Raw genomic sequence first — 27,962 nt, 5'->3', positions numbered from 1 at the left:
TTTATTAATTCTATTAGTCATAGCATATTAAAATTTCTATATTTTTTTTAACGACAATTTTTTTATTAATAGCTAAATCTCTGCACAAGGCTAACAGATACCGACGGATAGAAACTACATAGCAAATAGCGCCGTATGTATATATGCGAAACAACCAAGATAAAATTCAAACACCCAAATTAAACTTTCTATTATGGAATCAGAAAAGTCCTACATTCAAACCCTAAAAGCCTTGCAACAATCATATAGTGCAATGGAAGTCTTTACTTATGAGTCTGACATAAAAGTATCAACACAACCACAGGTTTGAAAATACAACCATAAAAGTATCAATACTCTCACAATTCACCACTTATATGAATGAGAGCATAATCAAGGAAACATGATCCAATATACATTGATGAGACAATTTGCCTCACCCTTATTTTCAATTGCATAGTCATGGATTAATTAATCCTCAACTAGCTACACCTTTGGTGAAATGCGCCTTGATCTTGTTTCTGGAAGACCAATGAACAATTCAGTCTCCACATCTGAACTTGGACTACTTTGATCTGCATAAGGTTCAGCCTCAGCTATATTTTCTATCTGATCCTTTTTTTCTGCCGGTGACGAATAGTTACCATACTGCACACAAATTTGGTTTCTCATTCCATAATTTAAAGATTTGTATATTTCAGTTTCGAATTCAAATGTTAAAGTTACAACTAGAAAAAGTTTAAATAACGACAGAAATAGAGACAGAAGAAAATCAAACATGTCTCTAAATTCCGCGGTCTCTAACCCTTAACTATGAAATTAGAGACAGGTTTAGCCTTTTTACATGGCTAAGTTTCCGGCGTCATTTTAGCTTTTGCTAGAAGTTTCAAGAACTCTATGAACTTAGATGCTTCAAATGATTAAATTAGGGGGGAATAATTCCAGATAGAAAGTAAATTCACCTTCTCAGAGAGCCTGACATTTTCAGCTGCTAGGGCTTTTCCCTGAATTGTATTCAAATTCAAATTTGGTCAGAAATGTATATTAGTCTGAATTTGACCACATATATTATAAGATATTTGATGAATTTTATGCAGCTGTGGCCAGCTTGTTTTTGGGATTTCAGTTATGTACATGACTGACATTAATTAATACTAACTAGGGTTTTAAATAAAGGTTCAAAACCACAATCTATCCCATACATAATGGTTTTTTAGGTTGCCAAAACCACAAGGCAGCCGCGACTGAGTCCGCATTTGACTACGATTCTATGCAGTATCAAGGATCACGATACGACCACTATTTATCGCGACAACTATTTATAGAGAGAGAGCATACCTTTTCTTTTAGCTGATCAATTTTTTCCCTGAAAACCTGAGTCTGCAAGATAGAAAGTTCAGATTTAAAAACTACCTATAAACTTTAAAATTGTATAGGCTTTGATCATGCTACTAACCTTTTTGACTCGAATTTTGTTTATGCTTTTCTCCAACTGTTGTTCTATCTTTTGTAGTTCATCAATGGAACAAGACGCTAAACCTTCTCCTAAGAGTTTCCTGAGGGTATGAAATTATTGCAAATGCCAGCATATTCTTTTCAGAGAAATTAGACATTGAATATTGCAAAATGAAAAAAAATAGTCATCATGAATAGAATTCAAGATCTTTAATTAACCGTTTTGAAGTCTCAAGAAGGTCAATCTTCTTCCTCATGTTTTCTGCTTCTTCCTTCAATTGCTGTCATATATAAAGAAATTTTATTCAAACTTGAAGTCTCTTAAGTTGAATATGAGTGTTTAGATAAACTAATATAGTAAACAAATTAAAAAAAGAAAAGTGAACTCCAAATTTCAATGTACACTAATTAATTAGAATTAACATTTGGAATATAAATTACACTGAAAATGTTTCAAATTTTAGGAATTCTTTGTGCTAAGAAAGACAGCAATAATAAGAGGTATATGTAATAAACCTGAGTATTTTCAACTGATTCAGATGTTGTTGGAGTATTATTAATCCTGGTATGACTGTGGTATCGTTCAATTGTTTCTGGAATGCTGTAACATTAAAGCCATTGTTACGGACTAATTCAGGCTCCAAATATTAAGAAAATATATAGGTACTTGCTAAATAGTTAAAAAATGAGAAAACACACAAGGGTACATGTGAAAAAATGAAAATGGGAATTAGTTAAACATATATTTTTGAAGTAAAAATGAAATATCAATAGGATAAGTAAAATGAAGAGAAAATAGATAAGACAGATATTTTTCTGTAATTTAGAAAGGAATTATTAATGCCCTAATTTTATTTCATTTTTCGAGAGATTATATTATAGAGTAAGGTACTCATTTTCATTCCCTAGAGTCATTGGAGAAACAATCCAAATAATGAAATTCTAACATAGAGAGAAATGATTAATGCCTATATATATATATATATAGCTTTTAGGAAAACCAGTTACTTTTTTAATTAAAAAATAAATAAACAAGTCGAAAATTCTGAAAATCAGCTATTAATTAGTAATTGTAGCAGAAAACATGCACACTTATTCAAAGTTTCTGATAAGTTTGGTTGGGAGTTTATATGGATATAGACTAAGATCAATATACCAGTGAGTTTGGTAAATGTTATAATGCACTCTGTTACGTGTAGAGACTAATGTGAAATGGAATGGAGGTAGAACAAAGTATTTTCGTCCCCTACGGAGAATTCGCCAAGGTGACCCATTATCTCCTTACCTTTATGTTATGCTTAGAAAACTTTCATATCGGTACTTGGCGAACGCTTAGAGCAGGAGTAAATGGTCCGCTGATTTTTCACTTGATGTTTTCGGATGATTTACTACTATTTAGAGAAGCAACAGACCCTTAAACATGTCAGGGCAAGAAATCAATCAAGAAAAAACAAGTATTACATTCTCCAAAAATATGAATAGAACCATGAGGGAGCAAGCAGCTAGGTCAAGTATTGGGGTTTCGAGAAACTAATGATATTGGGAAATATCTTGGTGTTCCATTGACTGAAAAAGCACCAAAGTGGCATGACTTCCCATATTTAATTGACCATGTTAGTTCCAAACCTATGGCTTGGAAGGCTAATCAATTATCGCTCGCTGGAAGAGTGGTCGATGTTCACTAAAAGTGTTATTGCTAAAATCCCAAAGGTGTGTTTGGAGGAAATTCAACGAATGCACATGAACATTACCAAAAAATATCATGCAGTTGGTTGGGAGATGATAACTAAACCCAAAGAGTTGGGAGGTCTTGGTTTAAGAAGACTTGACATTATGAACCAAGCTTGTCTTCTTAAGTTAGGATGGAAATTTTTTTTAGGTGCTAATGATTTGTGGTTTGAAGTGTTGTGAGGCGAGTATACGTGTCACAATTTGAGAGGGGATGTTGTTGTTAGAGCCTAAGATTCTAGCTTATGGAAGTCAATTGTCAAACTGAAAACACATCTGAGCTACTATTGTTTCTGGTATGTTCGAGATGACAGAGATATTGAGGCGTGGAGTAATGCATGGATTGAAGCTATACAAAGAGAGAAAGTTTGTGATTTGGTTGATTCCAATGGTAATTGGAATTGGAGCATATTTGAAGGCTGATTACCGAGTGTTATAGTCCAAAAATTGCAAGGACTATGCCCCGACAATGAAAATGAAAAAAAAAAAATGAGATTGTAGGGGCTTATAGTGAACTTGGATAAAAGTCACACCAATACTTTGACGTGTGGAGCAAAATTAGTGCAACGAAAACCAAAGTAATTAAACAAACACAAACAATAAAATAAGATAAAAGGAGAAGAACACAACGATATTTGTTCACCCAATTAGGTCTAAATTTGACATACGTCTTGAGAAATAGAGATTTCTCCAATTCACTATCAATGAGTTTCTTACAAAGAGATTCAAGGGTTAGGACCCCTCAGTTTCTTGACAAGTATCTTTTGTAAAAACAAATTGTTGTTGTATATCTATGGATTGAGATTAGTAATCCCTCAAGGTTGAGGCAAGGAAATATAGGGAAAGGTTGTCTTAGTACGGTTGTTGTAATCAGGTTTTGATTATAATAAAAATTTCTTGAAAGTGCAAGGGGACTGAAAATAATCTCAGGTTGTGGGGTGAACCAAGATTAATTCTTTTTGTTGTGTCTTTCCCTTATCTCTTTACGTTTTGCTATCATCTGTGTTATTGAAAGAGTTGCAAAAGCGTCAAACACAATTCAAGACCCCCCCCCCCCCTCTCGTGTTCTTCTCACCGTCAGTTGGCATAACTGCAAGATCTTTGAAATTTCACTTAACCGTGTCAGAGAATAGATCCTGAGAAAAACATGTCTTCCTCTGTGTCTTCTTCCTCCACTTCCAAGAGTGATTCCAAGAATGATTCTTATCTGTCTAGACCACCTATGTTTAATGGTTATATAAAACAATTTGCTTGGTGGAAAAACAAGTTATACAGTTTCTGCATTACTCAAGATGGAGACATTTGGGATGTCATTAAGGATGATACAACTGTTGATGTGGATAATTATGTTAAATCAGTTAACAGGAAAGGTTTTACTGTTGATGAAAAAAATAATACAAAAAGCGTCATAAAGCTAGAAACATTTTGGTGAATGCTTTAGAATTGAAGGAATTCAACAAGATTGTTGATAAATCTACTCCCTAGAGTATCATTGATGCTATATGTGCTACTTATGGAGGAAATCAGGAAATCAAATAGGCAAAAGCCAATCTGCTGGTGCAGCAGTATGAAGCCCTCAAGATGAAGATGAAGATATTGAAACCATGTTCTCCAGGTTTCTAGTCCTGATATCTGGCATGCAGGTACTTGACAAGAGTTATTATACTAAGGATCATGTTAGCAAGATTCTTAGAAGTTTACCAGTCAAGTGGAGACCCAAGGTTACAGCCATTCAGAAAGCTAAAGATTTGAACAAACTAGGATTGTAGTCCCTCATTAGCAACCTGATGAGTCGGTAGCTAGAGCTTAATCATGATGAGGCTAAAATAATGTTTATAAAATCAATTTTTTGGCCTGGTACAAGATAAAGTAAAATGTCTCTTGTTTATGAATGAAGAGAAATGGGTATGGCACAAACGGTTATGCCATGCTAACATGAGGTTAATCTCCAAGCTTAGCAAACTAAAACTTGTCAGAGGCTTGTCTAATCTGAACTATAAGTCAGATACTCTTTGTGAGGCATGTCAAAAGGGAAAATTGGTTAAAACAACTTTCAACATCAAAAACATTGTTTCCACCTACATACCATTGGAGCTTCTGCACATTGATTTCTTTGGGCTATTGGATACTGCCTAGATCAATGGAAATAAATATGGATTAGTCATTGTTGATGACTTTAGCAGATGGACTTGAGTAAAATTCCTAAGAAGATACGATGAGGCTTGTGACGTGTTTAGTGTCTTCTCAAACAAATTCAAAATGAAAAGGAAACAACCATTTTGAAAATCAAGAGTGACCATGGTGGTGAATTTGACAACAAACCTTTAGAAAATTTATGTGAAACACATGGAATTTTCCATGATTTTTCTTCTCCTAGAACTCCACAACAAAATAGGGTGGTAGAAAGGAAAAATAAATCTTTGCAAGAAATGGTGTAACGCCCGTCTTAATTATTTAATTGATTCAATGAGGTTTAGAATATATTTGTAAATATATGCTTATACGATTTATGATTTAAGTGATTTACATAATTTATATGTGTGAATTATATGATTCATGAAGCTGAGTGGTTTATATGAATTATAGATAATTTATGTGAAGAATATGTTTTGTGAAGTTATGATGTTGGTGTGACTTATTTTATTATTAAATAAAATAAGATATGAGAAATAAAATAAAAATATTAGAATTTGGGCTATGATGTGAAAAGAGTATTCTCAGAGGTGTAAAGAGAAATTAGAAGTGAGGTTATAAATAAAAGGAGTTAGGTTGAGAAAAGTTTTAGGCAGAACGTACGTTTTTGGAGAAAAAGGGAGAAAAAGTCAGAAGAGAGGAGAACAAGAGGAGAGCTGCGATTTTCTGCAATAACCAGGTAAGGGTGAGACTAATTTTCAATATTATTAAGGGTATAATTCTATAGGATGAATTTAGCATGATTAGGTTAAGTTTTGGTGAGAATTGAGAATTAGGTTAAAGATCAATTTTGATGATTGAATCATGAACAGATGTTAGATTGATGCAAAATTAGTGTACAGACCTTAGATATTACTCAAGATGATAATTAGATGCTATTTGGATGAAAGAATCATGAAGTTAGGTGAAAAGTTGTGATTTTTAGGTTTCTGGCCGTACTGACATTCATCGCTCGCATCTGCGAGCAAGGACACTCGCAACTGCGAGCTAGAACCCAGAGCTCGCAACTGCGAGCAATGCAACTCACAACTGCGAGTGACCTGTAAGCTCGCCATTGCGAGCAAAATAACTCGCCACTGCAAGTAAGGACTTAGGAACCCAGAATGCACGCTTTGCTCGCCATTGCGAGCAAAGTTACTCGCCACTGCGAGTTAGGCTGATAGTTGCCCAAAATTGTCCCGATGCGATCCTTTTCGCACGTGTAGTCTTGAGTTGACCTTAGAAGTAAGTAAGAGAGCTGTTTAGGATACTTTCATAAGCTCCAGAAGTTTGTTCAGGTGACTGAGATTAGTAGTGTTGTTGCATGAATGTTATAATGATGCTTTATGATACTTATGTTGCTGTAATTTATTCCTAGATGATGTTAACGCATTCAAGTGTTATTAAATGCTGTATCTTGTTGTTGTTCCCTGCTATTGACTGTTAATGTCTTGAAGTTGCATGAGTCGGTCTATGTTGTTGGAATTTAAGAAGTTGTCCATGATTATGAGTCGTATGAGTTGTTCATGTTGTTGTCTAAGTTGTTGGAAGATTTGAGTTCATTGCATACTCATTAAAGTTGGGGGCTTTAGGCCCGGCAGCCCTTGTGCTCATTAAAGTTGGGGGCTTTAGGCCCGGCAGCCTTTGTGCTCACACGTTGAAGAGCCTAATTACGCTCATTTATGTTGTTGGCTGGTACCACATGCATATGTACGATGTTAAGTTGAAGTTGTTGTCGTTGCATTTGTCGTTGATGTTGAAGTTGTCGTCGTTGCATTTGTTGTTGATGTTAAAGTTGTTGTTGTTGCATTTGTCGTTGATGATAAGTTGTTAAGTTGATAAGAGTTGTTTTGTCAAGTTGGGTCGTGTTGTTGAGTCAAGTGTTAAGCTGAACATGATGTCTTATGATGATTATTAGGTGATAAATGATAATTGTTGTTGATGTTCATGATGCCCTGATGATGATATTTTGATGATGATGTTTGATTATGATTTAATGATGATTTTTGCTTATGAATTAGAGTTGATAATTGTTTACGAACTAATGATGATATTTGAAAATGATAATTGAATATGATTTGATAAAATGCTAAATGATAAATGTTTTATATGTAAATGATGATTTATGTTGTTAAATGCACTTTGATGAATTATATGTTTAATTTATTGACTGTGAAATCTCACCCCTTCTGCGTATATGTTGCCTCGACCGTGGGTAATGTGCAGGTATTAAAGACTAGAGGCGTTCTTGAGTGGACTCCTCACTTTGTGTCTAGGTGCTATGATATGTAACGGGATGGGGCTTGCTTTCATGAACTTTTATGAAAAACATTAACTAAGACTTATGAGATTTCTGATAAGGCCTGTGTGCCAAGATTTTTATTATGTTGAACTATTTTCCGCTGCAACAGTTTAAGATTTTTATGATGTTGAATTTGAAGGATAATTATTATTATCTGTTTTTAAGATTTTTAAGTAGTATGTGACATTCCGTTATGAATTAAATACTCTGATTTAAATGAGATTTTCAAGTTGGGAAAAACGGGGTGTTACAATTGGTATCAGAGCAGGTCGGTCCGTCCGGCCAAGTAGATGAGTCGATGTGTCGTTTTACAGTTTTGCACTGTATTTGAGTTGTATTGTTTGTTGTTTGTTGTGTAACCCGTCGTATGGACTGGTTGGAGTACAACCATGTCTATATTAATTGTTTTAGTAAGTCGGTGTAATTCTCTTCTGCCGAAGAAGAAAGTGGAGCGGAGTTTGGTCTATTAAACTGCTGAAGCAATTAGCACGTGATGGAATTTTGATGGTTTCGTTGATGGCGTCACTATCTATTGAGAATCAAGCAGTGAGTGATAAGTTGCAAATTGTGTGAGGATTTCCCGAAGTTTTCCCGAAGAGATTGTTGTTGATCTTACTGGCACATCAGGAAGTGTCTGCCGCCAGAGAGAGAGAGGTTGAATTTTCCATTGATCTTATTCTGGGAACGAAGCCTGTGTCTATGACACCTTACCGTATGTCGGCATCTGAATTAGCTGAGTTGAAGAAACAGTTGGAGGATTTACTTGATAAGCAGTTTATAAGACCAGGTGTTTCACCTTGGGGAGCGCCGGTATTATTGGTTAAGAAGAAGGATGGTAGTATGAGGTTATGCATTGACTATCGACAGTAGAACAAAGTAACTATAAAGGATAGATATCCACTTCCAAGAATTGATGACTTGATGGACCAGCTAGGGGGTGCACGTGTGTTCAGCAAGATTGACTTGAGGTCGGGTTATCACCAGATTAAAGTAAAAGATGAAGATATGCAGAAGACGGCCTTTAGGACGCGATATGGACATTATGAATATAAGGTGATGCCTTTTGGTGTTAGTAATGCACCTGGTGAGTTTATGGAGTATATGAATCGCGTTTTCCATGCATTTTTGAATCGCTTTGTGGTTGTGTTCATCGATGATATTTTGATTTACTCTAAGACAGAAGAAGAACATGCGGGACATTTGAAGATTGTTTTGCAAGTGCTGAAAGAGGAGAAGTTGTATGCTAAATTGTCTAAGTGTGAATTCTGGTTGAATGAGGTTACTATCGAAGATTTATAGAAGGATTTTCTAAGTTAGCACTTCCGTTAACACAGTTGACGTGTAAAGGTAAAACCTTTGTGTGGGATGTTCATTGTGAGAACAGTTTTAATGAATTGAAGAAGCGGTTGACGACGGCTCCAGTTTTGATTTTGTCGAGACCTGATGAACCTCTTGTGGTGTATTGTGATGCGTCCAAGTTGGGCTTAGGCAGTGTGCTTATGCAAGATGGTAAAGTGGTTGCTTATGCATCAAGACAGTTGATAATTCATGAACGAAACTATCCTACTCATGATCTTGAATTAGCTGCAGTTGTATTTGTGCTTAAGATTTGGAGACATTACTTGCATGGTTCGAGATTTGAGGTGTTTAGTGATCACAAGAGCTTGAAGTATTTGTTCGATCAGAAGGAATTGAATATGAGACGGCGAAGGTGGCTCGAATTGTTGAAAGATTATGACTTTAGTTTGAATTACCATCCGGGTAAAGCCAATGTTATTGCGGATGCCTTAAGTAGGAAGACCTTACACATGTCTGCTATGATGGTTAAAGAGTTTGAATTGCTTGAACAGTTTAGAGATTTGAGCTTAGTTTGTGAAATGTCGTCTCGGAGTGTTAAGCTAAGAATGCTGAAAATTGATAATGATTTCTTGAAAAGTATTAGAGAGGCGCAGAAGTTGATGTTAAGTTGTGGACTTGTTGGTTGCTAGTAATCAAACTAAAGATGGTGACTTTAAGGTCGATGATCAAGGTGTGTTGAGGTTTCGAGCTAGTATTTGTATTCCAGACAATGATGAGATGAAGAAAATGATTCTTGAAGAGAGTCATAGGGGTAGATTGAGTATTCATCCGGGAGCTACAAAGATGTAACATGACTTAAAGAAGTTGTTTTGGTGGTCTGGATTGAAACGTGATGTAGCACAATTTGTGTATTCATGTTTGATTTGTCAGAAGTCGAAGGTAGAACATCAGAAACCTGCTGGGTTGATAACACCGTTAGATGTACCAGAATGGAAATGGGATAGTATATCCATGGATTTTGTGACGAGTTTGTCTAATACTCCTAAAGGGAATGACGCTATTTGGGTAATTGTTGATAGATTGACGAAGTCAGCACACTTCATCCGATTAATATTAGTTTTTCTGTAGCTCAGTTGGCGGAGATTTATATTCGGGACATTGTGAAGCTGCATGGTGTTCCTTTACGCATCGTGTCAGATAGAGATCCAAGATTTACTTCTAGATTTTGGAAGAGTTTGCAAGAGGCGTTAGGCTCTAAGTTGAGATTGAGTTCGGCTTATCATCCTCAAACAGATGGTCAGTCGGAAAGAACGATTCAGTCACTCGAAGACTTGTTGAGAGTTTGTGTACTTGAGCAAGGTGGAACATAGGATAGTCATCTTCCGTTGATAGAGTTCACATATAATAATAGTTATCATTCAAGTATTGGGATGGCACCTTTTGAGGCTTGGTATGGTCGGAGGTGTAGGACTCCGTTGTGTTGATTTGAAACAGGTGAAAGCTTGACGTGGAAACTAGAGACTAAGATGCTGAAGTCTTATCCAGAGTTGTTTGCTTGAAGTAAATTTTCGAGGACGAAAATTCTATAAGTTGGGGAGAGTTATAACGCCTGTCTTAATTATTTAATTGATTCAATGAGGTTTAGAATATATTTGTAAATATATGCTTATACGATTTATGATTTAAGTGATTTACATAATTTATATGTGTGAATTATATGATTCATGAAGCTGAGTGGTTTATATGAATTATAGATAATTTATGTGAAGAATATGTTTTGTGAAGTTATGATGTTGGTGTGACTTATTTTATTATTAAATAAAATAAGATATGAGAAATAAAATAAAAATATTAGAATTTGGGATGTGATGTGAAAAGAGTATTCTTAGAGGTGTAAAGAGAAATTAGAAGTGAGGTTATAAATAAAAGGAGTTAGGTTGAGAAAAGTTTTAGGCAGAACGTACGTTTTTGGAGAAAAGGGAGAAAAAGTCAGAAGAGAGGAGAACAAGAGGAGAGCTGCGATTTTCTGCAATAACCAGGTAAGGGTGAGACTAATTTTCAATATTATTAAGGGTATAATTCTATAGGATGAATTTAGCATGATTAGGTTAAATTTTGGTGAGAATTGAGAATTAGGTTAAAGATCAATTTTGATGATTGAATCATGAACAGATGTTAGATTGATGCAAAATTAGTGTACAGACCTTATATATTACTCAAGATGATAATTAGATGCTATTTGGATGAAAGAATCATGAAGTTAGGTGAAAAGTTGTGATTTTTAGGTTTCTGGCCGTACTGACATTCATCGCTCGCATCTGCGAGCAAGGACACTCGCAACTGCGAGCTAGAACCCAGAGCTCGCAACTGCGAGCAATGCAACTCGCAACTGCGAGTGACCTGTAAGCTCGCCATTGCGAGCAGAATAACTCGCCACTGCGAGTAAGGACTTAGGAACCCAGAATGCACGCTTTGCTCGCCATTGCGAGCAAAGTTACTCGCCACTGCGAGTTAGGCTGATAGTTGCCCAAAATTGTCCCGATGCGATCCTTTTCGCACGTGTAGTCTTGAGTTGACCTTAGAAGTAAGTAAGAGAGCTGTTTAAGATACTTTCATAAGCTCCAGAAGTTTGTTCAGGTGACTGAGATTAGTAGTGTTGTTGCATGAATGTTATAATGATGCATTATGATACTTATGTTGATGTAATTCATTCCTATATGATGTTAACGCATTCAAGTGTTATTAAATGCTGTATCTTGTTGTTGTTCCCTGCTATTGACTGTTAGTGTCTTGAAGTTGCATGAGTCGGTCTATGTTGTTGGAATTTAAGAAGTTGTCCATGATTATGAGTCGTATGAGTTGTTCATGTTGTTGTCTAAGTTGTTGGAAGATTTGAGTTCATTGCATACTCATTAAAGTTGGGGGCTTTAGGCCCGGCAGCCCTTGTGCTCATTAAAGTTGGGGGCTTTAGGCCCGGCAGCCTTTGTGCTCACACGTTGAAGAGCCTAATTACGCTCATTTATGTTGTTGGCTGGTACCACATGCATATGTACGATGTTAAGTTGAAGTTGTTGTCGTTGCATTTGTCGTTGATGTTGAAGTTGTCGTCGTTGCATTTGTTGTTGATGTTAAAGTTGTTGTTGTTGCATTTGTCGTTGATGATAAGTTGTTAAGTTGATAAGAGTTGTTTTGTCAAGTTGGGTCGTGTTGTTGAGTCAAGTGTTAAGCTGAACATGATGTCTTATGATGATTATTAGGTGATAAATGATAATTGTTGTTGATGTTCATGATGCCCTGATGATGATATTTTGATGATGATGTTTGATTATGATTTAATGATGATTTTTGCTTATGAATTAGAGTTGATAATTGTTTACGAACTAATGATGATATTTGAAAATGATAATTGAATATGATTTGATAAAATGCTAAATGATAAATGTTTTATATGTAAATGATGATTTATGTTGTTAAATGCACTTTGATGAATTATATGTTTAATTTATTGACTGTGAAATCTCACCCCTTCTGCGTATATGTTGCCTCGACCGTGGGTAATGTGCAGGTATTAAAGACTAGAGGCGTTCTTGAGTGGACTCCTCACTTTGTGTCTAGGTGCTATGATATGTAACGGGATGGGGCTTGCTTTCATGAACTTTTATGAAAAACATTAACTAAGACTTATGAGATTTCTGATAAGGCCTGTGTGCCAAGACTTTTATTATGTTGAATTATTTTCCGCTGCAACAGTTTAAGATTTTTATGATGTTGAATTTGAAGGATAATTATGATTATCTGTTTTTAAGATTTTTAAGTAGTATGTGACATTCCGTTATGAATTAAATACTCTGATTTAAATGAGATTTTCAAGTTGGGAAAAACGGGGTGTTACAATTGGTATCAGAGCAGGTCGGTCCGTCCGGCCAAGTAGATGAGTCGATGTGTCGTTTTACAGTTTTGCACTGTATTTGAGTTGTATTGTTTGTTGTTTGTTGTGTAACCCGTCGTATGGACTGGTTGGAGTACAACCATGTCTATATTAATTGTTTTAGTAAGTCGGTGTAATTCTCTTCTGCCGAAGAAGAAAGTGGAGCGGAGTTTGGTCTATTAAACTGCTGAAGCAATTAGCACGTGATGGAATTTTGATGGTTTCGTTGATGGCGTCACTATCTATTGAGAATCAAGCAGTGAGTGATAAGTTGCAAATTGTGTGAGGATTTCCCGAAGTTTTCCCGAAGAGATTGTTGTTGATCTTACTGGCACATCAGGAAGTGTCTGCCGCCAGAGAGAGAGAGGTTGAATTTTCCATTGATCTTATTCTGGGAACGAAGCCTGTGTCTATGACACCTTACCGTATGTCGGCATCTGAATTAGCTGAGTTGAAGAAACAGTTGAACGAAGCCTGTGTCTATGCACTTTGATGAATTATATGTTTAATTTATTGACTGTGAAATCTCACCCCTTCTGCGTATATGTTGCCTCGACCGTGGGTAATGTGCAGGTATTAAAGACTAGAGGCGTTCGTGAGTGGACTCCTCACTTTGTGTCTAGGTGCTATGATATGTAATGGGATGGGGCTTGCTTTCATGAACTTTTATGAAAAACATTAACTAAGACATATGAGATTTCTGATAAGGCCTGTGTGCCAAGACTTTTATTTTGTTGAACTATTTTCCGCTGCAACAGTTTAAGATTTTTATGATGTTGAATTTGAAGGATAATTATTATTATCTGTTTTTAAGATTTTTAAGTAGTATGTGACATTCCGTTATGAATTAAATACTCTGATTTAAATGAGATTTTCAAGTTGGGAAAAACGGGGTGTTCATAACTGTCACCCACTTGATTTGGTTGCTTGATTATTTTGCTCCACACATCAAGTATTTTATTGGTGTGATTTTTTCAACAAATTAACAACAATTGGCGCCCACCGTGGGAAAGGATCAAACAATAATCAAGTACCATGGGTTCGAAGTGGGATATTGTGAAATTTACCGAAGATAATTATTTTAGGTTATGGAAGGTAAAGATGAATGCGGTTTTAATACAGGAAAAGTGTGAGATAGCTTTGAAGGGTGAAGGTGTGTTACCGGTCACCATGTCACGAACGGAGAAGACTGAGATGGTGGCCAAGACCAGGAGTGCCATAGTCTTGTGCCTCGGGGATAATGTTTTGAGATATGCAGCAAAGGAACTAACCGCGACATCGATGTGGTCAAAGTTGGAGTCTTTGTATATGACAAAGTCTTTGGCTCATCGACAATTCCTAATAGAGCAACAACTTTACTCATTCAAGAAGGTAAATTCAAAGGCCATCATGGAGCAACTTATGGAGTTCAACAAAATCCTTGATGACTTGGAGAATATTGAAGTGCATCTTGAGGATGAAGATAAAGATATACTCTTGTTGTGTACTCTACCGAGATCTTTTTAATCTTTCAATGATACCATGCTCTATGGCAAAGAAGACACTGTTACCTTGGAAGAAGTTCAAGCGGCTTTGAGAACCATGGAGTTGACCAAGTCCAAGCACTTGAGATTTGATGAAAACGGTGAAGGCCTAAGTGTTTCAAGTGGGAATGGTGGAGGTAGTGGTTGTAACGCCCACTTTGATATTTAATTATTTTTTATTAAGTTAGAATCTATTTATGTGATTTATTTATATATATGAGGTGTTAGTATTTTATTATGTGGCATTATTCTATTATTTATTAGAATATGAGAATTATTTGTGTAAGTAGAATTGGAGGTTAGAATAGAAATAAGAATAAGTTATTGGGCCTAAATAGATTTAGGAAGAGTGATTAGTATTATAAATAAGGAAGCTTAGGTTAGAAAGAGTTTTTACGTTAAACCGCTTTTTGGAGAAAGAGGAGAAAGAGGAGAACTCAGAGAGAGAGAACCCTAGGAACGAAGAACGCTGCTTTTGATTTCAGAAAAACAATCTAAGGTAAGGGTGAGACTATCTTGCACTAATATTAAGTCTGTAGATCATTAGATTGCATCTAACGTGTTTTAGGATGAGTTTCGTAAGATTATGAGAATTAGGGTTTGAGTGAGAATTGATGATTAGGTGATGAAAAACCGTTGAATTGATGTAAGGGGGGAGTCTCTATTCACCATAAGAGTTGTATGATCATATGGGTTGTGAAGGGTTTTGTTTTTCATTATTTTCGACTATCTTTTGATAAATTCATGTTAAATCCGTGTTCTAATTTACTCCTATGATTGTATGTTTGATTTATTGAGATTTATGTTCATATTATATTTCAGTGGCTTTATTTTATCTATCAATCGATTAATATAATTTATGCCCGATTGATAATTTCATCTATAGTTTTGCTTGATATACATATATGTTTATCGAATGCCTACATATATTTCTAATTTTATTAATCGATGTCTACTTGTAAATTGATGAATCCAATCCTTACGTGACTTTGTTTTAGGACATTGTTTTCATATTTTCTCATAGAAACTATACATGGTGGTACCGCATGCATATTGAAGATGTCTAAGATGATTTAAGATGATTTAAGATGTTGAGATGTCAAGTTGCCGAGTTATTAAGTTGTTAAGATGTGAAGATGTCAAGTTGTCGAGTCGTTAAGATGTTAAGATGTCAAGTTGATGAGCTATTAATGAAGTGTTTTATGAATGATTATGGTGTTTAAGATTAGTAATTGATGATATATGAAGATGTTTATGATTAGTATTATGATAGTTTTATGACTAATATAAGAAGATTAATGATACTAGTTAAAAAAGTTAAGTTGTTAGATATAATTAATGAATTATATATGTTGTTAAATGTAGTTTATGAGTTACCTGCTTAATATTATTGCTTGAGAAATCTCACCCCTTTGCTTGGAAATGTTGCTCTTCGTATGGGTAATTTGCAGGTAACCAGGATTAGTTGCGGTCGTGAATGGACTCCTCACAAGTGTGTCTTAGGTGCTCTGATACGTAACAGGATGGGGATTTTGATACTATTTTCTGTTCCTTTACGTATTGCTTTTGAAGTTTAAGAATTATTATTGAACTAAGATTTATGAGACTTTTATGATGAGGCCTGCGTGCCAAGATTTTTTTATTGTTGAACTAATTCCGCTGCAAGGTTTTTGAATTACTTATGTTAAATGATTTTGAAGAATAAATTGTTATTTATTCAGTTTATGAATTTTTAAGAAGTGTAGCATTCCGTTTAAAGTTGTTAAACTCTGACTTATATTTAAGAAATTTTTATGTTGGAAAAAACGGGGTGTTACAGTGGTAACCGAGGAAAGAGTGGTACCAAGTCAAAGTTTAAGTGTTTTAACTATAACAAGATGTGTCACTTCAAGAAGGATTGTTTGGAGATTAATGGTAACTCCGCACAAATTGTCTTTGAGGGTTATGAGGATGCAAGTGCTTTGGTGGTGTGTTGTTGGGAGGATGAAGAAGGTGATGTTTCTCACCTTGGGAATGATGCCTTGTAGAGCGGTGGTCATCTGGAGAGACGTTAAACACTCAACATCAGCCTGGAGAGGCGGTGGTAAGAATACTCATGGTCAGCCTGGAGAGGCGGTGGTAATAATACTTGTGATTTACCTTTGAGGTGGAGTTTCAAGGTGGAAGACATAGTGGGATGTACACATTTGCTAGTTGAGGTAGAGAAAGCTCAGCTTGAGGTGGAGTTGAACACACCGGGAATGGTACAACTATGGAGGACCTTTGGTGCTATGCTCTAGTGGTGAGCAAGGGAATTCTTCATGAAGACGGAAGACATTCCAGAGTTTGAAGAATGTATAGCATGCATGGCTTGTGGGATTACCCTAAAAGACCAAGGGTGATTGGATGCAAGGAGATCTTCAAGGAAGCGGGAGATGTTCCGTGGTTGAAGAGGTTATGGTGTATACTTGTGGAACTACCTAAAATTCCTAATGTAGTTGGATGCAAGGATCTTCGAGAAGGCGGAAGACATTCCGATGGCTAAAGAGGTTAATGTCTAGACTTGTGGAACTGCCTAAAATTCCTAGTGTAGTTGGATGCAAGAATCTTCAAGAAGGCGGAAGGCATTCCGATGGTTGAAAAGGTTAGGTGGAAACTTTGTGAATATATGCCTTGACAGGAACACTTTAGTTTTGATGATTGACAAATGAAATCCTGCAAGAGCATCGATGCCAAAAGCGGAAAAGAAGATTCAAACTTTCTAGTCTTGGATTTTATTTTTATTTATATTAGGACTTTATGTAAGTAGTGGAAAAAGCTCTCATGAAAATAAATCACACACTCAAATAATTTTCATATAAATGTGATTTTACATGAAAATATTTTTCCATGAAAAACCATAAGTTATCATGGAAATTGCATAATTATTTTTTTGACCATTAAAATCATTTTAGCATGCATTTGTTTTGTTCTCTAAATGGTAAACAATATGTTGATGCTTTCAAAGGAAGATGCTAACCATGTTTTCAAAGGACAGAGTATAATTGATTATGATTTCTATACAATCAATTATCATTAAAATTGTTTCAGCAAGCTTCCTTTTCATATAAATGTAATCGATTATAATAATGGATTACATAAGTCATAGGCTGCAACGTGATTTATTTTCATAACAAAATTGATTATGCATTGACACAATTAATTATGGTCAATCAAATTTGTTTCCCTTGGAGTTAATTATTTCTTACCGTTGGAAACATTTTGATATGCCATAAACGGCTAGTTTTCTTTTAAGACATCTCATTACCTTTTTTCCTATAAATAGGTGTCTTGCACTAGCTCTTTGAACAACTAATATCTGCACTAAACATTGTCAAACATATTATTCACTATTATTATTTTTACACTTGCTAATTTATTTTATTGAGAGCTATTTTATACTACATAGTTGAGTTGTAGTACTTGTGCTTTAATTTGTTATATTTACACATTTGGGGTATTATTTAATTATTGTAACTCTTATTTGTATTGGGTGTGATCCCAAGGTTTCAAGAGAGGTGATATTTCTTGGTTTTAGAGACTCTTCTAGAAAGGATTGTTTTGTTTGGAGAGTGCTCGTTATTTGTAAAGGTTACCAGCTTATCCTAATTAAAAGCTAGAGCAGTGAAAATCTCAAGGGACTTTTCCTTGGGGACTAGACTAGGCCTTGTTGTTTTAGGCCGAACTAGTATAAATTTCTTGTGTCTTTTCTCTCATCCGTTTATCTCTTTTACTTTGTTTGTCATTTATTTTTATCTCATCATATATATTTTTATATTTATTTAAACCTTTTATAAGCACTTTATTTTCATTGGTTAAAACATTTTTTAAGTGCTTATTTTAAATCGTTTTCTAAAGAATACAATTCACCCTCCCTCTTGTGTGTTTGAAGTCGCTTGTTTGACAAGTGGCATCAGAGCTTGAACTCTTGTTAAGGACTAATCGTCTCAAGAGGCAAGTTGACTTCAAACATCAATTCCATTAATTGTCCCCCATTTTCAATGGTGAAGGGTATGATTATTGGAAAGAGAGAATGAAAATTTTCATCGAGGGAATTGATTGTGATATTTGGGATGCTATTGAAAATGGTCCATTTATTCCCACTCATTTAGTCAATAATGTTGTGGTGAATAAACCAAGATCCCTTTGGACCAAAAATGAAAAGAAAAAGGTTCAATACAATTTGAAAGCTAAGAACATTATCACAACTTCATTAAGCATTGATGAATTCTATCGTGTATCAAATTGTACAACTGCCAAAGAAATGTGGGACACATATAGTGTATCATATAGTGACCATATAGTGACCATATAATTGTACAACTTCATTAAGCATTGATGAATTCTATCGTGTATCATATAGTGACCATATAGTGACCATATAATTGACCTATGAAGGTACTACCGAGGTTAAAAGGGCTCGAATGAACACATTGACTCATGAGTATGAATTATTTAGGATGAAATTTGGAGAAAGCATTCAAGATATGCAAAAATGATTTATCCATATCATAAATCATCTCAGAGATCTTGGAAAATCTTTCGATAATGAAATTTAATTAATAAAGTTCTTAGATGCTTGAGTCGAAGTTGGCTACCTAAAGTGACGGCTATTTGTGAATCTAAAGATTTATCTTTTATGTCTTTGGCAACTTTGTTTGGAAAATTGCAAGAACATGAGCTTGAATTGAATCGACTCGTTGAAAGTGAAGAAGGTGAAAAGAAGAAGAATGGTCTTGCACTCAAAGCTAGGAACAATGAAGAACTTCCTTCAATCCAAAATGCTATAAGTGTGGTGAAAAGGGTCACATAAAATCCAGTTGTCCTTTAAGTCAAAAAAGATATACAAAAGGAAAGAAGGCTTACATCGCTTGGGATGACAAAGACACAAACTCATCCAATGAATCAGAAAATGAAGTAGCATATTCATGTTTCATGGCAAACCATGAGGAAGATGAGGTAAATTCTATTGAATCTGAATATGATTTAACTTATGATGAGTTATTTACTATTTGTAAAGAATTAAATGATGAGTCAAATAAGCTTAGAAAAATTGTTTCTTCCTCTAAGAAAACTATTTATACTCTTGAATCAAAAATTGATATTTTAAATAAGGAAATATAAATTCTTAAAGAGAAACAAGTTTTTGTAAGTGAAGTTTCTTCTTGTACCTCTTGTGAAAATAAAAAGGAAAATATTTTAAAGTGCAATGATTGCAATATTTTGAAAATTGAAATTGAGGATTTGCAAAACACACTTGCAAAATTCACAATGGGAAGAGAAAACTTGAACATCATTTTGGCGAATCAAAAGGGAACTTATAATAAAGCCGGTTTGGGCTATCATCCGAAAAATCATGAAAAACTTTTTAGAAAATTCTTTCGTCCAAACAAAACATCAAGTTCCCCTTTTGTTAAATGTTTATTGTGGAAGAGATGGTCATACATCCTCTATTTGTAATTTAAGAAAGAACAATGATATGAATGGTAAATGGAAGTGGATTCCAAAGGGCACTTTGCCTAATGCTAACTCTCAAGGACCCAAAATGTTTTGGGTACCAAAAGCGAAAATTTGATTTTGTTTTTTAGGTGTGCTTGAAGGCCAAGAACTAAAATTGGTACAATTATCGAGGCTATTCAAAGCACATGAAAGGGGGGAGAAAAAGAAATTCTCCTATTATTACTACAATATTGGCTATGCATCATATGGTGAGCTTATCAAAAGTTCTTCTCCAAAATGAAATTGCAAATTCAAGAGAAGCAAATATGGGTTACACTTTTCGCTTAATTCTTTTTTGGCATATGCTTTAAATTTTCTTGAATATATGCCTTGCCATGATTATTTCTTTCCCGCTTTTTGATAATGCCAAAAGGGGGAGAGTTATGTGATTTGCATGTTTAAGGGGGAGTAGATTTTACTCCCTCCGTCCCTATATGTAAACACCCTTTTATTAGAGGGAAAGGGTGGTTACATATAGGGACGGAGGGAGTAATTGTTTGCATATAGTGAGGGGGAGCTAAATTTGCGCTTATCTCTGTCATATATTTTATTACTGATTGTTATTGAACTAACCCCTTCATTAAACAAATCAATCCAAGAGATGTTTGTCATCATAAAAAAGGGGGAGAATGTGAATATATGCCTTGACAGGAACACTTTAGTTTTGATGATTGACAAATGAAGTCCTGGAAGAGCAACAATGCAAAAAGCGGAAAAGAAGATTCAAACTTTCTAGTCTTGGATTTTATTTTTATTTATATTAGGACTTTATGTAAGTAGTAGAAAAAGCTCTCATGAAAATAAATCACACACTCACAATAATTTTTATATAAATGTGATTTTAACAGAAAATATTTTTGCATGAAAAACCATAAGTTATCATGGAAATTGCATAATTATTTTTTTGACCATTAAAATCATTTTAGCATGCATTTGTTTTGTTCTCTAAATGGTAAACAATATGTTGATGCTTTCAAAGGAAGATGCTAACCATGTTTTCAAAGGACGGAGTATAATTGATTATGATTTCTGTACAATCAATTATCATTAAAATTGTTTCAGCAAGCTTCCTTTTCAAGTAAATGTAATCGATTATAATAATGGATTACATAAGTCATAGGCTGCAACGTGATTTATTTTCATAACAAAATTGATTATGCATTGACACAATTAATTATGGTCAATCAAATTTGTTTCCGTTGGAGTTAATTATTTCTTACCGTTGGAAACATTTTGATATGCCATAAACGGCTAGTTTTCTTTTAAGACATCTCATTACCTTTTTTCCCATAAATAGGTGTCTTGCACTAGCTCTTTGAACAACTAATATCTGCACTAAACATTGTCAAACATATTATTCACTCTTATTATTTTTACACTTGCTAATTTATTTTATTGAGAGCTATTTTATACTACATAGTTGAGTTGTAGTACTTGTGCTTCAATTTGTTATATTTGCACATTTGGTGTATTATTTAATTATTGTAACTCTTATTTGTATTGGGTGCGATCCCAAGGTTTAAAGAGAGGTGATATCTTTTGGTTTTAGAGACTCTTCTACAAAGGATTGTTTTGTTTGGAGAGTGCTCATTATTTGTAAAGGTTACCAGCTTATCCTAATTAAAAGCTAGAGCAGTGAAAATCTCAAGGAGCTTTTCCTTGGGGACTAGACTAGGCCTTGTTGTTTTAGGCCGAACTAGTATAAATTTCTTGTGTCTTTTCTCTCATCCCTTTATCTCTTTTACTTTGTTTGTCATTTATTTTTATCTCACCATATCTATTTTAATATTTATTTAAACCTTTTATAAGCACTTTATTTTCATTGGTTAATTTTTTTTTTAAGTGCTTATTTTAAATCGTTTTCTAAAGAACACAATTCACCCCCCTCTTGTGTGTTTGAAGTCGCTTGTTCAACAAACTTGTGGAGCTACATGGTGTAGTGGGAAGCAAGAGAAAGAGCAGCAAGGTGTTTGATGGTTAAATTGGCATCTTCACTAATTTAGAGTCAATGTGGAGAATGTTGTGAAAGTGACTCAAAATTGAGGATCAGAAATCTGTTAAAACCGAGCCTCGATTTGGAGAAATCGAGCAACGATTTTGGGTGTTGTTTTGGGAGTTTTGCTTCTACGAAAATCGAGCCACGATTTGCAGAAATCGAGCGTCGATTTTGCGCTGATGCATAAAAATAAAACGTATTTTTATGGGTGAGATTTGTTCCAATTTTTGAGGGATTCTTTTACTATAAATATAGACCTTGTATCAGATGAAACCTTGAGAGAGAGGGGGCTGAAACAAGGGTTTAGAAACAAACAACAAACTAGGGTTTAGAGAGAGACACTAGGGTTGGGATTGTTTGATTCACCTTGGGAAACACTGTTAGGATTGAGTCTCTTGGTCATATGAAGAGATTGAGACTTTGGGTAGAATTAGGTTTGAAAACTAATTCTTGTAACCCTTCGATATCTGTTTTGTAAAGTTACTCATCATTATAGTGGAACGGAGAGTATCTCTCTCCCCTTTGATGTTTTTCTACCTTTGCTTGTGTTTATAAGTGTCACCCACTTGATTTGGTTGCTTGATTATTTTGCTCCACACATCAAGTATTTTATTGGTGTGATTTTTTCAACGAATTAACAACATGATCTACTAATAATACTCTATATCGAGAATTTTCCAAGATAATTCACTACTAAATAGCGGTGGAACTACGTACCATACCATGGTAACCCTGATTATTTTTGGAGTTATGAGCATGAATGATGACTTGTTCATAATCTTTGCATTTTCCAACAAAAACAAAACGATAGATGACTTGGGATTACATGAAAACAATAATCATCAAAAAAAAAGTTATAAAACATATGCACTTAGAAAATATCACTATATTGTAACTAAAAAAAATAATCACTATGAAAGATATGTACATGTCATTGTAAAATAAAAACAAAGGTATGCACCACTCACGTTTTTCTTGGTGCTGAAAGATGTACAAATATAATATGTACTCTAACAAAGTTTTAAAAGCAGAAATTTACTATTTTTAATAAATTTTTAAAACATATTAAATTATTTATCTTTTGTTACTATTATAAAATTCATATTTTCCCAAAATTGATATCTTTGAGTGGTTCATAACAAACTCAATTTCTAATGTAACAAAATTGGTCATTTTCATTTGAGATTTTCTTTTTGTTGATAATATATCAGTTGAGACTTGTCACTCATGCATGTAAAAAGGAACAAAAGAATATCATAAATAAGTTTAATTTAAGTACATTATCAAAGTAAAAAACTGTCTTACATGTATCAAATAATGTATTGTCACGTCAATTAATGAGTTAAAAACATGATATTTTTTAGGGTAAATTACATTCACCTCCCTCGAGGTATGCTATAATGTCATTCACATCCCCTCTAGTTTTACATTTAACAATAACCTCCCTTCCCCTTTCACGGTGTTAAAGTACTGTTCAGAAAAAGTAATGAAAGAAAAACTCAATTTTCTATTGCCTTTATCTACACAAATTTTCAGAACCAAAATTTGCATATTTGTTGTTTGCATCGTTCTTAATAGAGCGGTGTAATAGCGAAATAGATAGAGTGAGAGAGATTGCAATCGTTCCCTCACCTCACTATAACTCTACCTCTTTTTCTCACATCCATCACTCAATTTTTGTCTCAGTTATTATCAAATGCAATTCTCAATCTGAAACAGAATTGGTGATGCTACTCCAACTTGTCTTTATTTAATTCAAAAGCATTATTATGTATTTTTTTTCTTGCATTATGCATTTTCAGATTTATTTCACAGTAATTGTATTTTCTTTATTTCGTATTGATGTGGGTAGCATTTTCGAATTTGAGGAACAAAAAATAGATTCATGGATTTATTTTATGGTCTCATGAAAATGTAATTTTTTCATTACAATATGTCTTTTTGGCTTTGCTTCCATGGGTGGTGCATGGTGGATCATTGAAGGAGAAAAGATGGGGTTGAGATAGATTGAATCTTTGGACTGTTAATATACTTTAACAGAGCATGAACGGAGTTAACTTATAAGGGATGCGTGTGACACATGTGGAAAGAAATAAGGGAGGTTTGTGTTGATGTTAAAACTAGAGGGGGTCTCATTGTCATTTAGATAAACCTTAAGGGAGGTGAGTGCAAATTCCCCTATTTTTTACTCATAAAATGAGTGACAACATATTATTAAATGGATGCATAATTTTTTTACATTAATAATGTACGTAAATTAAATATTTATTCAATTGTTTTTAGGGTTTGAAACAGGTTAAGGGAAACCGCCCCCCCCCCCCCCCCCCCCCCCAAAACTAAGACATAACAAGAGACTATTAATTAATTAAAAAAATGGACGTTTGTGATCAATTGAAATAAACAATGTGTTACTAAATATTCATATTCATATTCATAATTTTTCTTTCCAAAGTCAGTTTTCTGACAAATTAAACTAGTATATCACTAATCCAAAATACACAGCACCTATAAATCCAATGGATCTGAAACAGAAACAAATCCCTTAAAAAAAAAAAAATCCAATGGTTCTTAAAGGTGAAGCTCCAAGTTCAAATTTCAGCTAGAATGTATATTGTCTCTTGACACTAATATTTTTAATGGCGGATTAATTTATCAAAGAAGATAAAAATGAAGTTCAAAAAAGTCAAGAGCTAACAGAAATGGCTGCCTCAACAAGGGCAAGAACGGTGAGCAAAATTACAAAACAACATGAACTAACAAACAACTATACAAAGGAGCCTAAAGCATTGGACAACCACTTAATTGATTCCGATATCACATGTTACCCAAAATCTTAAGTTATCTCAATATGTAATTTCATTTATATGTGTTCAACATCCATTTTTATCAAATGGAATGGTCCTCTATAAAGATACACCCAATCCAACGGTTGATTTGATTGAATGAGAAAGAAGAAATTATTAAAAACAAAAATCGTATACCATACGTTGTTGGGTGTCAAAGTAACATTTTTTATGAATATAATAATGGAATTCAAAATCACATGTTCAAATAATTCATGTTCATTTGCCTCAAACTAACAAATGATGGTTAATTATTTTATTTTGTTAATTTATAAATGTTGTACGTATATGTCATGATGATAGCTTCATGCCTTCACCAATATTGTTACTATTAATGATATTGATCCCCATAGTTTAGGTTATGATTAATTTCAACCTAATAATACAAGAGTATGATTGTAATACATGACAACATAAAAAAATTACATTGTCAACACATTACAACAAATTATACATATGACTTTTTGAGAATAATTATTATTAAAAACAAACTATACTATTTTAATGATCTGACGATTATGATTAATTGAACGTGTATAAAGATTCTTTACATTTACGGTGTTTATCAATTAAATCCATAATATAATAAAGGAATTTGATATTAAAATTAAAGGTAACAGAATTATATAACAACCTTTGGAAATGAGGTTATTATTTGTGATCTCTTGTTATATATGCTAAAAAATGTTTTGATCACACTGCACATTATTTAAGTTACATTTTCATTTTGGAACACCGCATTATATCTGTAATGGTAAAAGAAAAGTACTAAAGTACGACCCTTTACGAAAACCAAAATATAATAATTACAGTATTGATCATACGATATTGCAGGAGGTGCAAGTAATTATATATTAATATTACACTTTTTTTTTTGAAGAAACTATATTAATATTACACTTATAAGAATAGTAACTCTCTTAACTGTGTATATGATCTCTCATTTTATTCTAATATAGTGAACATTGTGTGTCAGTGCTTATAATACATATATATGATACACCAAGTACACATTATTTTTTAAATGCAAATATATATATCAAAGGTAACAACTACAAATGTTCTCCTTCAAAAAAAAAAAAAAAGTACAAATGTTCTAGTGCTTTCCGTGCTACTTCAACCCTATATAACTTAATGTTATCAGAACAGATATAACTTGATGTTATGGTTGGGGGTGCAAAGGGTACTTTTGATTTTATTTATGTGTTTGATGCATATATCAAGTTTTGATTTCGGTCTTCGATTGTGTGAAAAGTTAGTAGCTTCATGCTAATCTTTTATTGTTGGTGTGACCTTAGGGTGTGTTTGGATGAGGGTTTAGGAGGGGAAGGGATGGGAGGGTTTATTTTTCATTTTTAAATTACGGATATTATGAAATGTTTTTTAAAAAGTTAACATATTAACATGATAAATGATCATATAATACTTCAATCACACTAAATTTATTTTAGAAAAACATGTTATATAGTATGGAATTTAAAAAAGAAAAGTAAACTCTCCCCTTCATTCCCCTCCTAAACTCTCAATCCAAACACACCCTAAGAGATTTATTTGTGATTTATATAATCGAAGGAAATTTATATATATGAGTTGGAGTGTTGTATACTCCTATTTGTTTAGTCAATAAAAAAGATTATATAGAAAGATAATGATATATATCATCTTATGATTCCAATATAACATTGGAATTAGAAAAGCCACAAAAAATTTCAGGCTCCTCTTATTAGCCCTCTTAAATATTTAATCTAACAATTTAGTTTTAAAAATAGATATATATACACACAAAAACAAAAATGATTGCAAAAAATTACTAGCTCAATCAAAATTAAAGAAACCCTTGATGTATAAAATTATTATTAGATGCAATCACACAATTTGAGGATAAAAAAATTAATTAAGTCGAAAAAAAAGGACTTACCTAGAGCTAGCAAATTCATAAAGCCTCCCTCTTGGTGAGAAAACAATAAGAGCAACCTCAGCATCACACAACACTGATAACTCAAAGGCTTTCTTCAACAAACCATTTCTCCTCTTTGAGAATGTTACTTGCCTACTTGTTGCGTTCTCTATACGCTTCATTTGTGTCTTTCCTCTCACCATTTTTTCTTTTCTTTTCTCTGCTGAAATCACAACACAACAACAAAAATTAGGTATACAAATACTTATAGCAAAAAAAAATTTAAAAAAAAAATCGAAGCCTATTTCAATTCATAACAAAAAAGTCCTAACCAAGAAGGAAAAACACAATTTAAACCTTGTAAGGAAAAGGGATGAAAATATTGGCCTTTTTAAGATCTAGAAAACTATAAGGAAATAGAAAGAAAAAGATTAGAATCACTTACCACTCAATAAAACCAAATGGACGGAAAATTTTAAGGGTGATTATATGAATGATGGAAGAAACAAAGAAATGAGAAAATAAATATTTTTTATACAGATTTCAATGAAAAGAAAATGACACAATTGTCAAAGTATTTTCTTGAAAAAATTAAATGGTGTAAAATAGATTCCTAGAAAAAGGGTCTAAACACCTACCAAGAATTATATCTCATAAAAGAAGGTGGGTTTTCTGATTAATTGATATAGTTGAACTTACCAGCAACAAAATGAAGCAGATTTGCACCAAATTGGAAAAATAAAAGAAAAAATGAACCAAGGTACGGATAGGAGGAATAAAGGGTTGTGCCTAGAAAAGGAAAAGAATGGAAGAAAAGGGTAAAAAATAAATAAGAGTCAAGGAATCAAATGAAAGTATAAACTAAGCACACCCCCAAAAAAGTAGTGATACATAATTGAGGTAAATTCAAGGAAAAGGATTGGATTTGGAATTGACTATCTTTTTTAGCTAAGATAGAAAGCAATGACACAAACCTACCTTTCCTCATTAATCAACCTGACCCCATCTTACCCCACCATATTAAGAAATAAATGATTGTTTCGTATTAGAAAATCGAAACCTCATAATTGCTTGTTTTGGTAAAATCAGGCTCTACTTGCCCAAAAAGAGAAATTTCTAGATTAAAGTCAATAAATTTGAAAATGAAAGGAAAAGGAAAATATATTTTGTGGAAAGAAAGGACAGGTATTTGGTAGTAGTGTTATTAATAAATTAATCAAATGCCAGGTTTCGACTTTCAATTGCTTGATGGAGAATTGTCATTTGTACTTTTACCAAAAATAGAATCTACTAATACTATACTATGCATCTGATTGGTATTTA

The 27,962-nt window shown here is 33.7% G+C and overlaps 1 protein-coding gene across 6 annotated transcripts; it reads right to left on the bottom strand.

Moving 5' to 3' along the window:
- Positions 1 to 160: 160 nt before the first annotated feature.
- On the bottom strand, positions 161 to 27,815 carry LOC146898045 (MADS-box protein SOC1-like). 6 transcript variants are annotated; one of them, XM_085734348.1, is made up of 8 exons: positions 27,085 to 27,815; positions 26,661 to 26,862; positions 1,951 to 2,035; positions 1,654 to 1,715; positions 1,436 to 1,535; positions 1,318 to 1,359; positions 942 to 983; positions 161 to 627 (listed from the first exon to the last, which is right to left on the bottom strand). In XM_085734348.1, exons 2-8 carry the CDS (start codon positions 26,840 to 26,842, stop codon positions 466 to 468), a joined length of 675 nt encoding a protein of 224 aa, XP_085590474.1. In that variant the 5' UTR covers positions 26,843 to 26,862; positions 27,085 to 27,815; the 3' UTR covers positions 161 to 465. The 6 variants fall into 6 exon arrangements, with proteins under 6 accessions (XP_085590474.1, XP_085590470.1, XP_085590469.1 ...); XM_085734344.1 differs by having other exon boundaries at positions 26,661 to 26,859; positions 27,339 to 27,623; XM_085734343.1 differs by having other exon boundaries at positions 27,339 to 27,555.
- Between the last annotated feature and the right edge of the window lie 147 nt (positions 27,816 to 27,962).

This window comes from Medicago sativa, chromosome 8, assembly GCF_051527215.1.
Source record: "Medicago sativa cultivar Bolivia chromosome 8, Bolivia_mono, whole genome shotgun sequence".
Classification (NCBI taxonomy): Eukaryota; Viridiplantae; Streptophyta; class Magnoliopsida; order Fabales; family Fabaceae; genus Medicago; species Medicago sativa.
This window is presented reverse-complemented; position numbering and strand designations above follow the sequence as displayed.